The sequence below is a fragment of the Calypte anna genome, chromosome Z (assembly GCF_003957555.1).
Source record: "Calypte anna isolate BGI_N300 chromosome Z, bCalAnn1_v1.p, whole genome shotgun sequence".
Classification (NCBI taxonomy): domain Eukaryota; kingdom Metazoa; phylum Chordata; class Aves; order Apodiformes; family Trochilidae; genus Calypte; species Calypte anna.
The window spans coordinates 40368283-40387468 of record NC_044274.1 but is presented as its reverse complement, the minus strand read 5'-3'; the positions used below and the strand labels follow the sequence as shown (position 1 = coordinate 40387468).

Below are 19186 nucleotides of genomic sequence, written 5' to 3'. Positions count from 1 at the left end.
CATGAGTAAGGTTACTAGGCTTGTAATAGTACTGCATCAACAGAGCACACATGGGACCCCACTACTTGCAATATCTGATAGTGTCATTCGATGACTCACTGACTTTAGAATACATGTGTGTATTAATAAATAGATCAGTTACGTAATAAGGCAGTGTGTTGAACATGCATTCATCTCGTGGGCTAGAGCACCACAGAGAGAGATACATGATATCATACACATTCATTAAGACCAAGTATATTTGTGTGGTTTTGTGTGTTTGTTTTTCAAGGCTAGCCAGGCAAACACTTCCAGAGCATTTTCTTTGTGAGAAGAGTGGTCCTCTGAGTCTCGTGACTTTTCCTCTCCGTTGTCAAGAAATGATGACTAGCTTTAAAGAAGAATAAAGATTAAGAGGCCTGTTTTGTTTTTTGTTTTGTTTTTTGTTTTTTCCTCCCCAATTTGGTTGCATCATCCTGAATGTTTCATTCAAAGAACAGTTTCTGATGCAGCCAGATGCTGAGTCCTCAGGAGATTCCAGATGTTTCCAGATAACTCTGTAGTTTACGGACTGTGGTTTTATCCAGTGAGCAAAGATCAAAGTCAAAGGTTGTATTTGTGATATGAAAATGTCCAGTTTCTTCTATAAGATTTACTATCTGAAAGGGAAGAGAAGATGCAGTTAAGAATTTCAGCAGTTTCACATGACCACTAAATGTTGTAACATGCCACTAAGTATTACAGAGACACAAAACAAAAGTTAAAACTATTATCCTTATCACTCAGTGCCCTTCTGATGCCAACTATGTTCCATATCAAGCACCTCAGATTTTTTTTTTAGATCATCATCAACCATAATGCCAGCCTACACATCTGATGTTCCAGCAAACACTACCATTGAGAATATTTTTGTATGTTAAAAGAAAACCTGTATATTTTCTTACTCGGTCTTTATACAACAAAAGGAAAGAAAAAAAAAAAGTAAGACTCTCCTCACAGACCACAAGCCATAACAAAAATAAATAAAAAATAGCAAGCCTATCTCTGTTTGGAATATTTATGGTGTAGGCAGCTGCTAGCCAGGCTATGTTAGAAAATAATTGGCAAAAGTCTTTCTGAAATCAATCCCTATAGAATATAGTCCATATAAAAAACCCCAAACATATTCAAGAGCTCTCTCATCAACTGCTAGTTCACATACTAGCAGTTATTTCTTGAGTAATGGACCTAAATAAATTTCTTGAAACCAAATCAGCCATGAAAGACTCCTACCAAAGGCACAAGATGACTTCTGGTGACTACTTGATCTATAATCACAGCCTTCATCCAAACATGGAAGAGGAGAGCTACTACATGTTCCTGAGAAGAAAAGGGACTAAAACATGTCTTCTGTGAAGAAAGACTGAGAGAGCTGGGACTCTCCAGTCTGGGGAAGAAAAGGCTCAGAACAGATCTTACAAATGTGTACCAATATATAATGGGAAGATGTAAAGAAGACAGAGCCAAGCTTTTTTTTCATTGGTGTCCAGTGACAGGACAAGAAGTAATGGGCACAAACTGAACACAGAAGGCTTCTTTGAACATGATATAACACTTGTGAAGGTGACCCCGCACTGGAAAAGGTTGCCAAGGAAGTTGCAGAGTTTCTGTCCCTGAAGATATTAAAAAGCCATCTGGACACAATCCTAGCTCTATATGCCCCAGGTTGAGCAGGAGGAGGTTGGACCAGATGACCTCCAGAGATGCCTTTCGACCTCAACCATTCTGTGATAACAATGGTACATATCTAACTTGTGCCTTTCTGCAGGTTTGACATTTTTAGTCTCTGAACTGCAATCATACTCAACACATAATTCAAGTGCTGTAACAAGTAACTGCGGTTATGTTAAGTTCAAAGTGCACCTACCTACAAAACCAGTGCAGCATCTTGGAAAGACAAAGCATGATTTATCAGATAGGGTTAACACAGTAACAACAAATTATGGCTATGAATCTCTTGTGCACTGTTTCAGTCTGAGTCAGAGACATCCCAAGTGAGTACAGAGAAAGGCACCCCCTCCTGAAGAGGGAAGGGAGTGCTCTGTGTAGCATCATGGACTGACAGAACATTGCTCTTCTGCTTAGCCTTTCCAACCATCCCTTCCATGGCACTGAGGTTTATGGCCTTCACTTTGAAGCTCATTCATTTCTAGGGCTTCCACATATACCTCCACTGAAATGCTGCTGCTAGATATTCCTTGCTTATTTGAGGTTTATTACTCTGTGATTCCACCTCCATAGCTGCAGGAGATACAGTCATGGACACATGGTTTACAGAGCCTACCTTAAAATGTCTAATCTGTTAAGAATACACCAACTTGAAAGAACAATTAATTTAAACTAAATGTTTTGTAATCTTCTGGTCTCCATGACGTTTTTTTTCTTCTCAGACCACAGAAGACTATGTTGACAATAAATGAAATGACTTCATGTGTATCGCCAAAGATGGAATGAGAGAGCTCAGGATGAATTAAACCGAATGGAAAACAGATAATAAAAGGGAAATACCTTTTACTGTAAAAATCTCCCTTCCCAATCACTTCCCATTTTCTAGGTTGGAAAAAAAAAAAAAAAAAAAGTACCAAAAAACATTTACTTTGGTTTGCAGCTGTTCAAAATTGTGGAAGTACTTAAGAACAATCCTGCTGCTCTTAATACTTCATTAAAATCTGAACCTCTTGGTTTTAATTTTTTTTTCCTGCATGGGAATTTTTAACCTAAAATTGCCAACTTCATTTGTCCACTTGTTGATTCACAGATTGTTGTGACTCCCACTGTTCTGCAATTAACACCAGAGAGAAAAAAGAAAAAAAAATCAAATGTGCCAAGATTGGCTGTTACCAGAAGGAAAGTCCAATATGTCAAGTTTGTCATTTTCATTTTTGGCACTCTAGAGCCTCATTTAAGAGATTAAAGTTTAAGAGTCAATCCAGCCTCCTTTAATAAAGGTAGGAATCTAATCTCAGGTTTAGTCTCCAAATATCCTCTGTGCAATAAATAAATGGCTGCACAAGATTTTTACAGAAGTTGAGGCCAGGAAGACATAGAGATGCTGAAGAATTGTGTCTAATGCTTCCTCGTGTTGTGGTGGAACATTACCACCCCGCCTAGCCCCCACAGCAATATACATGGTTTTAGAAACAAAAGATACATGAAAGTGTTAACACATATTTTTAAACAGAACTGTATATTTTAAAACACTGATAAGCACTTTAATTGATCAGGTTCTATTTGTGCTTTTAACCTCCAGGCCAAGGGAAAAAAACATTTTAAACACATCCATCATCCACTCAACAAGAAATACAGCCACTGTGTCAGGACACCTTGTAAATCACACTGAAATGAACTCCTAAAGTTTTAAGGGATGTACAAAAATGTATCAACATACACCCTGACAGCTCAATGAAAAACACCTCTGTGTGTTCCAATCAATGACAAGTTAGTGACTAAGAGCATTAGCATACGCATCCTTATACTATTCAGAAATTCCTGAAGAAGAATAAAAGGATGGCATTAGTTGCCAGAAGGCCTGAGGTTTATATTAAAAACACAGCATTTAAATGTTTTATTCCAAAAGATCAGACTGCAAAAAGCAGAAGTATCCCATTTATTCCTGCTATAGTAAGTTTTCCTTTCCTGCTGTAATGCACATCTTTGTTTACACAGTATCTTTCCAGCTCAGTTTCATCATTACCCATCTACTACAACTGTTTATCTGCCTTTAAACAAGCAAATGAGTGTGTGTGCTAGGGAAGCTGAAGTGCAATTGTGGCATTGTTGTTTTTCAGTCAATAGTGAGTTTTATGTCATTTGGTAGCTTCCAGACCTGCAAGCTGTCCCTTGCTCAGAATCATCATAGATTCACAGAATTGCTCAGGCTGGAAAAGACCTTCATGATCACCAGTCCAACCTCATCCTAACCTTATTACCCTATTTCTGACGACTCACAGAACACAGTTGCCATCTGAAATTAAGCACACTGTGGAGATGAGAAATGCAATCTTCAGCAGGGCTACAAACTCTCAACTTCCTTATGCCTGTTTTGTCTAGTGCACTGGCTTTAAAGAGATTTTTTTACCACCTTAAGATAAGGCTTCTGATGCCTCGAAGTAAGACACAAAGTCTGACCAGGAATCTTCTTGCCTCCCCTGGCATCATGATAACATCATCTGCACTGAAAATGCAATTAGGTACCCAGATTTAGACAGTCAAATTTGAATATGTAGGACATGAAGTATTAACATCTGATTGCAGACTCAGCCATTTCTACCCATTTCAATGGAAATCACAGAGCTGGGAAAAAACCAACCAACCAAAAAAAAAAGAAAAAAAGACTCATCACTGCAAATTTTAAAATGTAATTTCAGACCAGTATACATCTAGCCACGGTCCAACAGTCACATAAAAATTGTTCAGGTGATTCTCACAGGACTAATTTCTTGGTCAAATATTCTTTTTCACCTGTATTCTGCCCTATGGACAATTCTTACACATCTGTAACTATCACTTCACATCAGGATTAGTTAGCTACATGTCCAGGCATTTGCAGTTCAGTATCACATCTCTCCTTCCTCCTCCCTCTGTTTTGCAGATTTATATCATCTTCCTTTTACAAAGCATTTCAAAGAGAAACGCCTCTCTTGGGAAGGAGTTATATTCTCAAACAGGTATTTTTTTTTTCCTCATTTCCAACTCAGCTGCATTTCTGTTTCTTGTCATGCCTATAGATGTGCTAACAACTGAGACTGCAAAAACCTGCCTTCTTTTCACATCCCTCAGCATAAATTTCAAAATCCAGTGCTTTTGAATTATCAGTGCCTTCATTCTTCCCTTGCAAGTCCTTTAAAATTTCCTAGAAGTCTGTGGGTAGCAGGCATTGACATAGACAAGAGATTGTTATCTGCTCTGACACAAAGAGATGACAATCACCACTCAGGAAGGAACACAAAACTCCACCTCATTCCACTTCAACAACACCTTGAAAATTCATGCAGGTACTTACAGTTTTCCACTGCATATTTTTGCTCTCAGTCCCTCTTTTCCTCTAGTAAACACCATCTCTTTCTAGAGTTTTATTCCTTGCTCTCCTGACCTTTGTGCTTCCTATAGTCTCTACACCCTTACATTTCTTGTTCTAGAAGTTTCACATTTATTACATGAATTATTTAAGGGGTATTTATTACATTTATTCCTAAAAGCTTTCTCAGCTCTATATTCTTTTTATTTCTGTGTTCACCGTAAGTATTTCAGATTAATTACATAGCTGCAGAGTTAAGACAGGATGACAGTTTATTTGTAATGCAGAGAATAACTTACTATCTGAAAGTTATCCGTTTGATACTGAGAATGTATTTCTGTAAACTGATATAATATTAACTAATGAATTGCAGAATATTAAGGGATTAAAGGCTTTAAAACTAAACTGCATTATTTTCTTCAAAACAGCACAGATATTTTCTAGTGCAGAACAGCTAACAGTAAACTGGTAAGTAACTTGGCTCTTCACTGAATTCTTGTAGACCCCTGTGGCCACCATTATACAGTTATGAGCTATTGACACAGAACTGTACCACTGTCTAGCTTGGACTCTGCCCATAAATCTTTCACTCTCTTCCACTGCTAAACATATTCATGGAGGAAAAAACATTTCTTGCTTGTTGGTTTGCAGAAAAGGTTTTGATGATATTTTTCAAAGTTTCACTTGAAGCTACCTAAACCCTGTGCTCTGCTGATGGAGTCCCAGACAAAGCTGGATTTATGGCCAGATCATGCTGGGGCAGGGCAGTGGTGTCGTTTTGTACTGACAGCTGGTAACTGCATAATGTTGGCTACAAAGCTCTGCTAGAGGTGAAACCATTCAAAAACTTTGCCTTGGATAACTGGGGAAGCAAGTGCTCAGGACGCAAAGATAGTAAACAAATTTACAATACAGCACATATTCACTTTTTATGCAGGCTCTCAAAGAATGAATGAATAATGTAATGTGGAATGGTAATTACAATATCTTATCCTCCTGTGCAGTAATTTCCCAATTTAGATAAAAATCTACCTCTGCCACCATTCTGAAAGCATGCCTTGGTTACCTTTGCAGACAAAGGGGAACTTGGGAAACACCTGTGCGTTAAATAGGACAGATAACCAATATTCATCATCATGTGTCCTAACTTAAGAAATCTGACAAAGCTATTAAAATACCTCTTTAACTAACAATATGCTTAATCAAGGTCTCCTTTTTCACTGACGACTCAATTTTTTTTTTCATCTTTACTCACAATATTGAGCCTGAACTAATAAACAGATTAATGTTGTGACTCAGAAAATATTTTTAACAAACCCACTCAAATGCTTAGAAATTTGATAAGTGGTAGAAATAATTTAGAACTGGTATAATTTCCCTCTTTACAACATATCCACAACAGGCACATAATCGCAGTAAACTTAATAAAAACATTTGTGCTACAGTTTAATTGTTACAGTTATTGTTCAGTCTTCATATTTTGTAATCCAATAGTACCTGATTATTTCCCAAAACAAAGAATACTATTCTTTATTCTTACTATTCCATAACCATTAAATAAATCTGAGGCCTTCTTGGTTTGCGTATTTTTGTATTTTACTCCCTTCTTGACTTCAGAAGACACACTGAATGTATTGTGATTTTGCCCAAAGTGAGTTTTGCTCTGAATTCCACATGTTCTGTTTGCCATAGAAAACATTTTAAATTGTTTCTGTGAAAACACCAGTCATTTCCAGGGAAAAGCATCAAGACTTTTACCTTAAAATTAGTACCAAACTGTGTCAATTGCCCCCTCCTGTTTCTGTAATTATTGATAAAGTAAGTTGAGAAACATAACAATGAACTGGTGAAAAATCTAACTCAGATAAGCATTTCTTAGTTTGTCTTTTGGTTTGACAACACAATTAAGTGCATGAGTAAAAAATCCCTGAGCTGCACTGGAAGTAGTAATGAGCTGTGCATCGATTATATAGGCTTGAAGACTATTAAAAAATAGATGTGACTTGGACTTCACAATTCCAATGAGCACACTGTGATATTGCATGAGTGCTCCTCACCTGTTGCAGTACATGTCTTTCTCTCAATGTCATTAATCTTCTGTGGAGCTCTACTAGTTCATCGAGATACGCCTAGAAACAAATCCCCCCCCCCATAAACAACTTGTTAATTAAGTCACAGCTATGTATTTCATAAACTTCAGATGTCTTAAAACCAATACAAACTGAAATTTCATTTTAAATCTTGTTTGAGCTAAAGTTCCTTTTTCAGTAGCTTGGCTTTCAATAGCTCAATGCAACCCAAATACAAGTTTTTGTGGGCTTTCTTAGATACTTCATGCAGCTGAAATTGTTACCAGTTGCTTCTTAGCTGTAGACAGTAACACCTGTATCTCAATTGTATCTTAGTCAAGAAGACTAAGGATGCCAGAACAGCCTCTTTAAAAAAACATCTCCCACCATTTCATGTGAAATAAAACCCCAAAGGTTCACAAACCCCTCTTTCTCCAAAGGCTCCACAATTAATTTTCCATGGCAACAATATAAAAAAGGAGAAAAATAAGCAAGAATAATCCAGTAGTAATTCCACTGTCCTTTTTCCTGGGATGTTAAATATGTCCCACCCCTCCACCCAGTTATCAACTTTCTCCTTCAGTCTGAGCCATTGGAAATTTTGCTTTTAAGCAGAGAGAGATACAGTACCCAGATCAAGAAACCTCAGGAGCATATGGATCAGGGCACAGAAAATCTAGCAGCATACACTGAAACTCTGGTGTCCTGCCTCACATTATCACAAAGTTGATTTTCACCTTTAAAAATGGACCTTCAAGAGTCCTTGTCCATATTGGGCAATTGTGCTTCACACCAGATCTTAGAGCTCTTACACATTACCAGCTGACATAATTTCAAAAAAGACTGTCCTACTGTTCAGTGGTAATTGTTGCTTCACATAACTCTAGTTAACATGTTAAATCATATTCTTACTTCCTAACTCAAAACGCTCAGAAAAGATTCTGGAAAATATGGGTTTTGGGTTTTTTTTAGATTCATTTATTTGCTACAAGTACAGCTGTGAACTCTTCTCTTCAAAGAAATTATCATTTCATCAGGGAAGCACAAAGCAAAATCACAGTGGACAGTAGTTAATATAAAGAGAGATATTAGGTTCCCACCTGGTAACATTTGCCAAATCACCCCAAAAAGCACACACACAAAAAAATTCACCACTTTCAAAATAAGACAGAAGAAGAAGAAAGAATTACAGAATAAGAAAAATCTGCACCTAAAGGAACTCAAAGCAAAGGTATGCTAATTACCAAGACTTATTCTGTAACAAAAGCTGCTATTTAGTAAATACATTAATATCACATTCTGGTCTAGTTTACTTCATTCTCATTTTACCTTATCACAATCCCCATTCTTTATTTGTTTATCAGACTTGTTTTGCTTTATTGGACTTTTCACTTCCAAAATCTGGAAAAGAAAGAAAATCCTGTAAAACTTAAAGGCATAATTGAATACAATTACAACAAAAAATTCTCCTATCAGTTAACAAAACAAGGAATGTAAGAACTGGAGAAAAGGTAATCAAAACTCAAAATTTAGCTTTTAATTTTTCAATCTACATACAACCTACTCATATTTTTCAGAAAAAAAACCAGCCAGAAGCAGAGGATTAGGAGTTGCTGGATTGAGATCATATTCATATTACTAGTGCTTAGAAGAATTAATTTTATATCATGAAGCCTCCTCAAGACATTTTTCTATGTTTTGCATGCTAGTGGGATAAGAGGTCTTATTCTGTAGGTACAAAATTAGGACGAGCTATTCTCCAGTGCCTTTGAGATGTCACTTTATCAGTCTATTTTTCATGCTCTTTTCTTCTATGATAGATCTTGTAACATAGTTTTTGAAATTATTTCACCAACTGCAACTAGGAAATAACCAAAACTAACATTGTTTGACAGTTATTTCTCATATGTATATGGTACCCTTTCTTCAATGTCATACAAAGCCATACTACCATATATAAAAAACAAGAATGCTTCACCCAGTAGTGAACCACAGTTAGGAAGAGCATGTCAACAAGCAGCAGAACACCATGCTTCATATGAATGTTTTAGGACTAAAGAGAGCAATATTTGAGGGGAAAAGAATTGATTAGAGTTCTATTTTCTGCACACACAACACAGTTTTTGAGGCTGGATATAGAGTCTGAAAAAAAAACTTAAAAAAAAAATCACCATGTCATTGCTAATCTGGAATGTATTTTCTGGAAAACATCAATGGAAAACAAATTACCACAGATTACAGGAGGTTTTGTTTCACATTTCATTGTATGTAAGAGTAACATCATGAGCACGATTCTCTCCAAAACCACAGTGGAGAGTCACAACACAGGACAAAACTTAGCACAAAAAAGAAGGAAAAAGGCATGTAAAAATAAGTCTCCTACACTTGCAAGAAGCCTCACTGACAGTTTTATTTAAGTTCCCTTTCATTTCCACTTCCCTTGGCATACAAGAGTAAAATTACTTGTTTGCTCCCAAAGTGACCAGCACCATAAGACTACAGGAAGCAGGCAGCCATTTCCCTTTACATAGGAAGTTACTATAGACCTGAGTTAACCTTACCTATGGATTTTTTTCAGCCAAAATTGATGCATGGCCAGAAAGCAAAAGATTTTTTTGAAGGAAAAAAGCCCCTGGGCTTACTGCTGTGTAGGCCAGTGGAATAACAAGTCTCTTTGGAAAAACACAGACCTCTAGGCATAGATCCAATACCTCTTAGATGCTTTTCTTGTTTTTAAAGGAAGACAAATTAATGTTTTTAAATAAAACCTTAGCAAGACCACAGTAAATCTAAAAAAGTGGCTTCCTTACAGTGCTCTTGGTATGTAGCTGAAATCTAACATCAGAAGTACTCTTGTTTAGATGAGACAGCAATGATCACATCTGAGGATGTGAAATACTGTGTCTTAGCTCTTTAGTTCTGTGAATGGACTTAGTCAACATAAACCTTATTTCATCAGTCACAAGTGTCACCCTGGCAAGCAGCACTATGCTATCAAGCAGAGATTTCAGGTGTGGCTATGGTCCAAACAATTTGAATTCTCATAATGCTTCCCTAAATTTCTGATTTTCAGCTCAATTATAAACTTCAGCCCAATTATAAAACTGGAAGAAGGTATGTAACCTTCAATTTTAGATGGCATACTGCTATTATTTGGAATGTCTAACTATATGGACAGATCTTCTGTTGGATAACTGAAGGGAAAAGGAATGTGAAAGTTGTGAATGAGTGGGCACTGAGTTGATGAGTTGATACTGAGTGAATGAGTTGATACTGACACTTAGAATTACTTAACAATTACATTGCCTCTGTAGAAGTTAGTTTTCATTAAACAAACAGCATTAGATAGGTGTTTCATTTTTCCTGTGTTTTTGTCTCCAGTAAATGCACTATTTTTCATCTTTATTGTTAGCTTTTTTCCCAAAAGACTCTCTCTTAAAAACTTGTAACTTTTTTACAGTTTTTTTACAGGCTTTTTTACTTCAAAAAGCCTAGAGTTGCTGGTGGATAGTAAGAATGCTTTCTGGACGTGGAATCTCCTTCCTGTCTTCACACAAACTGCTCCACAGGGTTTTTTTCCCCAACAGAGCATTTGAACTTAACTGGTATAAATTATACAGTTTTGGATTGGCATAAGTAAGCTTGTACCGGAAATATATTAGAAAAAAATAGCAAGTAAACAATTTCTGCCAGATAATTGAGGCAGTTAACCTAAGAGACGTAAGAAAGACTCATCAATAAAAATCACTAAGCAAATCACAAACTTTTGTTAATACATGTAGACCCTATTCTAACTGTAACAGTACTGTAAATAGGGATTTATTGCAAGTCAGTAAACTTGTATGATTGCTGCTGTAAAGTCAGTATGAGTTGTTTACCTTGCAAAGTGAATTCATACAGAAAGGATGCATTTCTTCAAATACTCATGAACATATTACTTTGGTCTATAGTATTTGCTAAACCAAATACTTCTAGTGACAAAAAGCTCTTATTTCCATGCACAGAATAAGCAACTTCACTGAAGCAGACAGAATATCATATCAGATCATCAGGACTTCATTTACAACGCCTCACTTTACCTGGTTATTGTTGGTTTTCAGTAAGGGTGGTGCTGGTTCGTGATGTAGTGGGGAAGAAGCTGAACTGCTGTCACTGTCACTGCCATCACTCAGACTAACCCTATGGAAAAAATGAGTGAAAAGATTACACCTCCAGACAACGGGCTGTTAACAGGGATGAACTCATCTTGCACTTTGAGGTAGGACACTAAGAATGACCCCTTCTTAAGCAAGACATCATTAATCACGGTCACATGGAAGAAAGGCATCAGAGGAGGGGCCATGCTCTGGAAAAAGCTCTGCACAGCATGAAGAACAATGCTGTCTGCTTGCCCTTGGCTGAGATGACATGTCTTCTAGCATCAGTTAATGTAAAAGAAATAGTTAAATTATTTAGAACATTAGCTGCTGTTCCAGACTGGGGAACCTGTGTCTTGGTTCACAGTCATTAGGAATTAGAAAAATATTTGGTAGAGATAGTTCTCTGCACTTCTAAAAGCTTTCTAAATAGTTGTACTTCCCACTTGGACAAGTGCTTGGACAAGTTGATAAGTACTTTGTTTTTTGTCATATCTAACACTTCTTTCCTGGCTAAAACTTAAAAAATGGAGTATCTCAGGAGAGGCCATGTGAAAGTTCAGCTCCTAGTCAAATGACCTTCAATTCATGCTTCTAGTTGAATGACCTTCACCCTTTAATTACTTAGGAAAAACAGGGAATATTTATTGCTAGAAGAAAAAGAATTGTTACTTGGGATAAAATGAGCATAGATAAGGTTTTGTTAAAAAAACAAACAACCTGAAACAAAATCTCCACACTTAAAGAGGTAAATTAAGCTTGAGACAACTGTTCACAAGATCACTGACACAAATTCTCAAACTGCTAGTTGTCTTGGTCTCTTTCCCCTTGATTTCAGCTGCTAGAATGCACAATGCAGCTTACATTCATAATGTTTTTCTATTACCTTCCCATTTAAGCAGTAGCTGATACTGACACTTAGGTGCTGCACACTCACAGCAAAGCCCTGTGGATCAGATTAAGAACCCAATATGAAAAGGCTCAAGACAGACTGTTTCAGATTTTCTATAACTTCAGCATTATTTAGGTGGAGCTTCAAGTATTCACTGCCTGAATAATCAATATTTTTTGTACACTCTTAAAAGGTTGCAGAACTTTTTTAAAGAAGTAATTTATATGACAGATGCTTGCTTTGGCTTCTGCTACATTTCTGTTCATGCAATGCAGAAATCACTTGCAATTCAAATTTCACCGATTCTGTTCTAACAAACTAATCTGAAACTGTATGTACAGAATAGCTCATCCAGACATTGAAGGACTTAATTTTATCTATTTTATACCACAGAGCATTTATGAACTGCTCCCCTTAAGTCACAATGGCATGAAATCAAGGAAAGTCAAATGAATGAGGATCATCATAATAGTATGGATTATTATAGAAATAGTTTGCTTTGGGTATTGCTAATTCTGATAGATAAGAGACACTTTTACATGCGCATTCTTTAGAAAGAGGGTCTGAATTCTCTTCCTTTATCCTACTCCTGGCTTTTTGAGAAAGTTAAGGCGATAGCCCATTAATAACAAGCACAACATCCTGGCCACCAGGCTCCCTGCTGTCACAAGACACTCACCTGCGACTCCTGCTTCCTCCTTGTGTGTTCGCTGGTCGTTCCAACTCAGAATCATTGTCATTCTCATCTGCTTCATCTGACTCATCTTCATTATCATCAGAATGCAGATCTTTCATTATAGACCTCAGTGGACCTGAAATAACAGAGACAATAAAATACAGAAATTAAGTTCATTTTGTGGTGTTCCAGGCCATGCACTCAGCTTTGTAGATGATAGAAAACTACCTTCCACAGACAGCACTGGGAGGGGAGAGTCTTAAACATCAGAATAAGAAAAGCACTGGAGGCTTAATGCTGCAGGGACTTATCTATGAAACACTTAATCACAAGAGCAACTTGGTGCCCTTCAATAGACTTTCTTATGGAACTGAAGTGATTCATATGTTCAAGTGTTTGCACTCAAACTGAAGTAAATAAAATACTGTTATGCCAGGAGAAAATTACTACTATGGTAATAATATTACTGCATTATTATTAGAAGTAAGATTCTTGGCATTACTGGGTTTTAGCATTTCTGCTTTCTCAAAGGGTATTATATGTGAGGGGCATACTGCTCAGTAAGTAATTGAATATTTGTTAGGTTGATCCATGTGCTGAGAAGCAGCCTAACAAATTCTGACTAACTCATACTGGCCAAGGAAGTTTCTGTCTTACTGCTTTTTTATATGTTTAATGTTTCTTTTATTTCAGGGACAATTTCAGGTCAACAAAGCACTTTGCCAGTATTCATCTGTAAAACTGCATCAAGCTCATGAAACACTATGCTCTTTTCCTGAAATCACAGAAGATACAAAGCTTGACTTGTTCATAAAACTGCAGTACACTCAGTTTGGAATTTAGATTTGTTTTTACTCTATTTTTGCTATAAAAGACATCTTACAGGAAGAAGAATATGTTTAACGTATCTGGGAATCGTAAAACTACAGTTGCTTGAAGTAACAGTGGCCAAAAGCACCTTAGAAGAGGGAAGCAAGCAAGACTGATGCCACAGGGCATTTAACTCCAACTACAGCCTTGAGTGGTTCTGAGACACAAATAAGCAAGTGAGACACAGCAAGCAACAGAAGTGATGATGGATGTAGCAAGTGCATTCCTGTTAAGTTTCTAAAACTCCTTCATCCCAGGAAACACAAAGCACTAACATGAATTAAGTGAGCTTCAGAGTGGTCCTCAAATGGAGATGAAGCTCCCTGTTTCCTAATGGGGAAACAGTCCAGGAGTGTCAATGCCAGAAGAGAAGACAAACCTCGTTCCTGCCAGGGTCAAGCCCCTAGGAGGGAGAGCGCTCTCTATGTGGGAGGAATGGCTGTATGAGGAACTGCAGATGAAGCAAGGCTCAGGTCACAGACTTTTAGACTAGTTTAGTGTCAGTGACTGGAAAGCTGATGCTGAGAATGATTTACCACTAAGGTTGCACTAGAACTCCAGTGAATTGGACCAGTTTGGGCAGGTTCAGATCAATGGTTTATTTTTTCTCTTTTTACAGCTTAAGCATGGCTGGGTTGGCACAGATGGTGCTGATACACAAATTTTTGGTGGACCAAACAGTTGTATAGAGACAAGGAAAGGGAAGCTATACTTCAGCACTTCCACTGTTGACTTGCAGAAGCAGCTGATCTGTGCTCTATTTTTAGAGAAAGAAAACTGTAGCAAAAACTTGGTAAAGAACAGATGAAAGGACTCTTGATGGAAGAACAGAGGAAAAGATCAGTGGGAGGAAAGGTAAAATAATCAAACAAAATGTGATTTTTGTAATGAAATTTAGTATGACATACAAATAGCTGATCTTGCATAAAACACCAGCACATAGCTCCCCAACACGGAAACTGGTAGCTGTGCTTTCAAGTCACCCAAAACAGAAGTCTTTTATCTTATTTTAAATGGAAGCAGAAAGAAAACCAGCACACATTTTTCATAATTCCCACACAGACTGCTCTCCCAAGCCTAAGCCAATTTATTATTCTTGCCTGTGTACTTTTTCCAAGTATAACAGAGGACTATTTTATACTCTGATACTCCCTTACTGTGCTCTGGGACAACCAGACAGTCCTGTCTCAAGTTGCTAATAGGCTTACTCCTCTTTCTTGGAGAAAAAGGAACTTGGACTCCCAAAACACACCCATCACTGACAGCCCCATATATACTGAAAAGCCTCATTTAGACAAATTTTCACTAAATGTAGGACCATGTCTGGGACTCTAAATAAACATTTTGTGTATGGAGCTAGCTACCTTTTTCCACAGAGTTTCCTAACAAATCAGCAAAGCACTAATTTTTAGTTCTTTTGCTTAGCTAGTGCTGATAGTGATACCATTGTTAATATTCTGCTCATAGCTAACACTTAATTTAAAATTCCATTACAACACTTTTTTTAAGGGTTTGAGCAGTTGCTATTTCAAAAGGGTCACAATAGTTAAGGGCCAGTTGAAAACTAGAGCTATCCAAGAGCAGGTGTTCTTGGTAAGGACACCTGGAAATATCGAAGTCCTAAGGGCAGAAGAACTTGAAGAACTTTAGGTTAGCCCAGTGCTTGTTCAAAAAAGAGGTAAAAAACTTCACGTGGTGGTTTTCTGACACTTGAGTGAGCACTGGAACTTGAATGCAATGGAAAATGGGCAGTGGCCCTGGCAAATAACTTCTAGTTAGAGAAAAACACATGGGTTCTGACCAGAATACAATAAACAGTGGGAACATGCCACAGTATGTCTAGTCCTTCGTCCTTCTGGTATACAATTGCATGAACTGGGTGCTAATTTAACTAGAAATCCCAGAAAGAAGCAGTAATCTCAACTTACTGTGGCAAGAAAGATGAGACATATATAGTGCTTTTACTTCAGAGTTGTTCATATCAGAAGAAATCTCCCACCTTTCCTTGAGAAGGTACAAAAAACTGAAAGACAGTCTGTGATGTCTTATGTATGACTTAGAACTGATGGATGGATCCCATCTGCTCAAGAGAAAATACTAAGTCAACAGGTTTTTGCCCAACGTATCAGATACAGGAACAGGTATCCAAATCTCTTAGCTTGTAATGTTCACACCAGTAAGGAGGTTTTCATGAGAGAAAAAAAGGGGGTTCAGTAAGAAGGGGTTCTGTTGAGACTAAAGTAAAAACTAAATCCCTGAACCCAGTAATCAACCAGAATTCACTTTAGCTCTTGCTTGCTTTCGTCTGGCATAACACTGATAGAATACATTAGAAAATCAGTACCAGTCACCAAAAGGAAGGCACTAAGCAGATACGCACCATGTGTAGATCTGTTTAAAAATCCTGTCTGAGAAAATAATGTATTTTCATAACATTAAATGAAGTCTACCATTGAGAAATACAAATGGGAAAAATAAATACAATTTTAATTCATCAAAAGCTTTCTTAAACGCTCCTGATCCAAAGAAAAAACAAAAGCTGAACAAGAATGTATCAGTTGTACAATCTTGTAGACCCAAGAAAAAAGCACAAGCAAAAACTAGGAAGTTTAATAGATCATGTAGAATTAATCTCATCTTATTTACAGAAAACCTGCCTTGGCAAGTTCTCTGAGAAGAAAACTTTACTTCCCTACTGAGTTCCAGGTAAACTGGAATTATTAGCCAGAAAACCAAACTTGAAATTTAAAGTCAACTTGAAGTTTAACCATCATCTTCCATTGCCATATACAGCAAATACTGCACAGTCTTAAAACTTCCCAATAGTATGGGAAGATCATGGTCCTTTAAAAGGGTTCACATGCAAACATCTTTGGGCTTCCCACAGGCAGTCACACCTTCCTGAGCAGGGCTTCAGATGGAGCCAAGCACCAGGTTTAACTAACCCTACAAAAGGACCAGCTCTGAAACAGAACACTTTTGACTTCAGCATCTGTTAAGTGACTGGCATGTATTTAGTGTTGGTAACAAACAGCCTTCACACCATTTTCTCAGATAACCTTTTTCTCCCCTTCTGTTTTGCCTTTACAGCCACCTCTGAAATCAACCCCAGGAAAGGTCTCTAAAGCAAAACTGTGGCCAGTTTAGGCTGTGAAAGGCAGCAGAAAAGCATGAGAACCCCCCAGTTCTACTTTTATTGGTCCCTTCATTTAACACATTCCTTTCAGTTTATTTTCCTTTGTTAGTACCTTGTTGTCTGGTGTTTTGAGATGGTGTAAAACTGGAACTGGAACTGGAGCTGGAACTGGCAGGACTGTGCTGTTCAGACTTAAAAGGAACAAAAAAGAAAATAAATAACATTATAAGAAACATTTTTGCCTAAAACTCTGTTATTTGCTGCCTAAGGCATGCTGTTAAGCAAAAAGAACTACAGAACTGAATAATACTCAAAGATCTTTATTTCAGGCATTAGTGAGGCAAACATTATCAAAATTGCTATCAACTTAACACCACTCCAACATCACGTCTCGTTCCTTACTAAGGCTGGTACCTTAACAAGATACTCCTTAAACCTTATTTGGAAGGCTATACAACATGAGAGCCTAAATGAGTTTGTAAGAGAACTAAGGCTCCTGTGTCTTTGACACACTGGAGTTGTCACATATTTTCAAATTATTATGATGTAGTAAAATAGACAGAGGAAGACCTGAGAAGACCACACTAAATGCCACACAGTCCTCTTTCCTCTTCCTTAGAAATTAAGTCTTAAGTTGAGTATTCAAAAGAGTATTTTTTCTTGAGACTGCATTTCTCCTCATTCCAGCAGTTTCTCTGTTTTAATACTCCAATAGTGATTGAACCAGGTAGAATACCTTGTTACACAGGCAAATTATCTGGAATCCATGCATTACAAAGGAGAACTAGATTTTTAAAATAGAATTGCTAAAATCGGTCAACATATTAAAAAAACAGTTCTATATAGTGTTAAAATTCTATAAATTTCACTCTGAAATCCTATAAGATAACTGAGAAAGGCCTATTACTTCACCAAAAAAAAAGTACATATTTTTCTCATAGTGTTCATGGTTTGAGGGTTGTACGGAGAAGTCTTAATTCATGCTGCCATGTGGCATGTCTCCATATGTGTTTTGCTGTTTCTTAGGCTCAGTGGCTTGGAGTTGACTGCTCTTGGTACGTACTGGCACACTCATCTGTGTACATGACACAGAGAACAAATCTGGCATGTAGGCACAGAGGAATGCTAACAGAGAACAAAAAACAAGAAACAAGACTCCATACAGAAGGAATGGTGATAATCAGATTAGGAAGTAATGGTCTAAAAATCTACTATTGGAGAGAAAACCTGGTTACGCTTTAAGTTTTATACGACTGTGTTATCATGACATGTTCTCCAGGCTAACAAAAGCTCTCTTACTTGCCTTGCCTTTACAATATCCCTCATGATTAAGTTAAAACTAAATTGTTCTCAGAAATATCCAGTCACTGCAGAACTCTGTTTTCACACACACAGGGGCTACATAAGACTAACAGTTGCTTTTTCTCCATAAATCAATCTATTGTTGCCTTTCACAATGAGCAGGCAGATTTACAGCCTCTCACTGCCTTTTCTCACAATGAGAGATGCCTATTTGTGCAACAGAATGCTTGAGGAAAACACCATTAACATCTGCTGTCACCAAATCAACACCAGGTCTGGTTCTCACAAACAGTCAAAATAGAGACCCTGGATCTCACTGTATGGATAGACACAGCTTTTATACAGGTGATTCAGCATTTTGCAAGAAACCCCAACTCAACCAACAACACAACTAATTTCTGACATTTCCCATATAGCCCACAGGACCAGACATTTTTGGAAGACACTGGAGAGTGGCATCACTGCACAGTGCTCTGAAAAATCAAGTAATTCCGATTTTTTTTTTCTTCCCTATATTGCGTGAACTTTTGCAGAACAATGCAAGACTTCTAGCTGTAAAATAAACATGATAACATGAACAGACTGCACTGGTGCAGAATAAGGGTCAATGCAAACTTTAAAGATATCACTGTTCTGGAAACTAACTGCAGTCTTCCAGCTTCAGGTTACTTTTATCTGTCACTTTCTGGTTTTTTGCAGCAAAATTACTAGCTGACAACTGGTTTCTGTAGATTTCTATTACGCGTATTTTTTCTTTACTATTTTCAACAAAAACATTATTTTGTATAAAATCCTTTCCTTTATAAAACAAATACTTAAGGACTATCATATTCAGTTTAAAATACTTACAGCACTAAAAATGTAGGAAAATAATGACACAGGTGCAGCAATATCTGTCACTACTCAACCTTCACTACTTTCTTTTTGGGTTACTTCACTTGAAGCAAAAAAAGGAAAAACCCACAATCTCGTTCACATTGTAAGGTATGAATTTAAGTTTTAAAAAAACTTAAACTCATTAAACATGAGTTTAATTCCTCAATGTAAAATTTCTCCTAGCATTAACTGAG

General features: G+C 37.2%; 1 protein-coding gene across 2 annotated transcripts in view; it reads right to left on the bottom strand.

The window, feature by feature from the left end:
* Window positions 1-434: 434 nt before the first annotated feature.
* MLLT3 (MLLT3 super elongation complex subunit) overlaps window positions 435-19186 on the bottom strand; it is a 104498-nt gene continuing 85746 nt past the window's right edge. For both annotated transcript variants that reach the window (XM_030467218.1, XM_030467219.1), the window contains exons 7-12: window positions 16927-17005; window positions 12812-12944; window positions 11184-11283; window positions 8434-8505; window positions 7093-7164; window positions 435-638 (exon numbers count right to left, since the gene is read on the bottom strand). In XM_030467218.1, the coding sequence (XP_030323078.1) occupies window positions 507-638; window positions 7093-7164; window positions 8434-8505; window positions 11184-11283; window positions 12812-12944; window positions 16927-17005 (588 nt within the window). In that variant the 3' untranslated portion in view covers window positions 435-506. The remainder of the gene's footprint in view (window positions 639-7092; window positions 7165-8433; window positions 8506-11183; window positions 11284-12811; window positions 12945-16926; window positions 17006-19186) is intronic.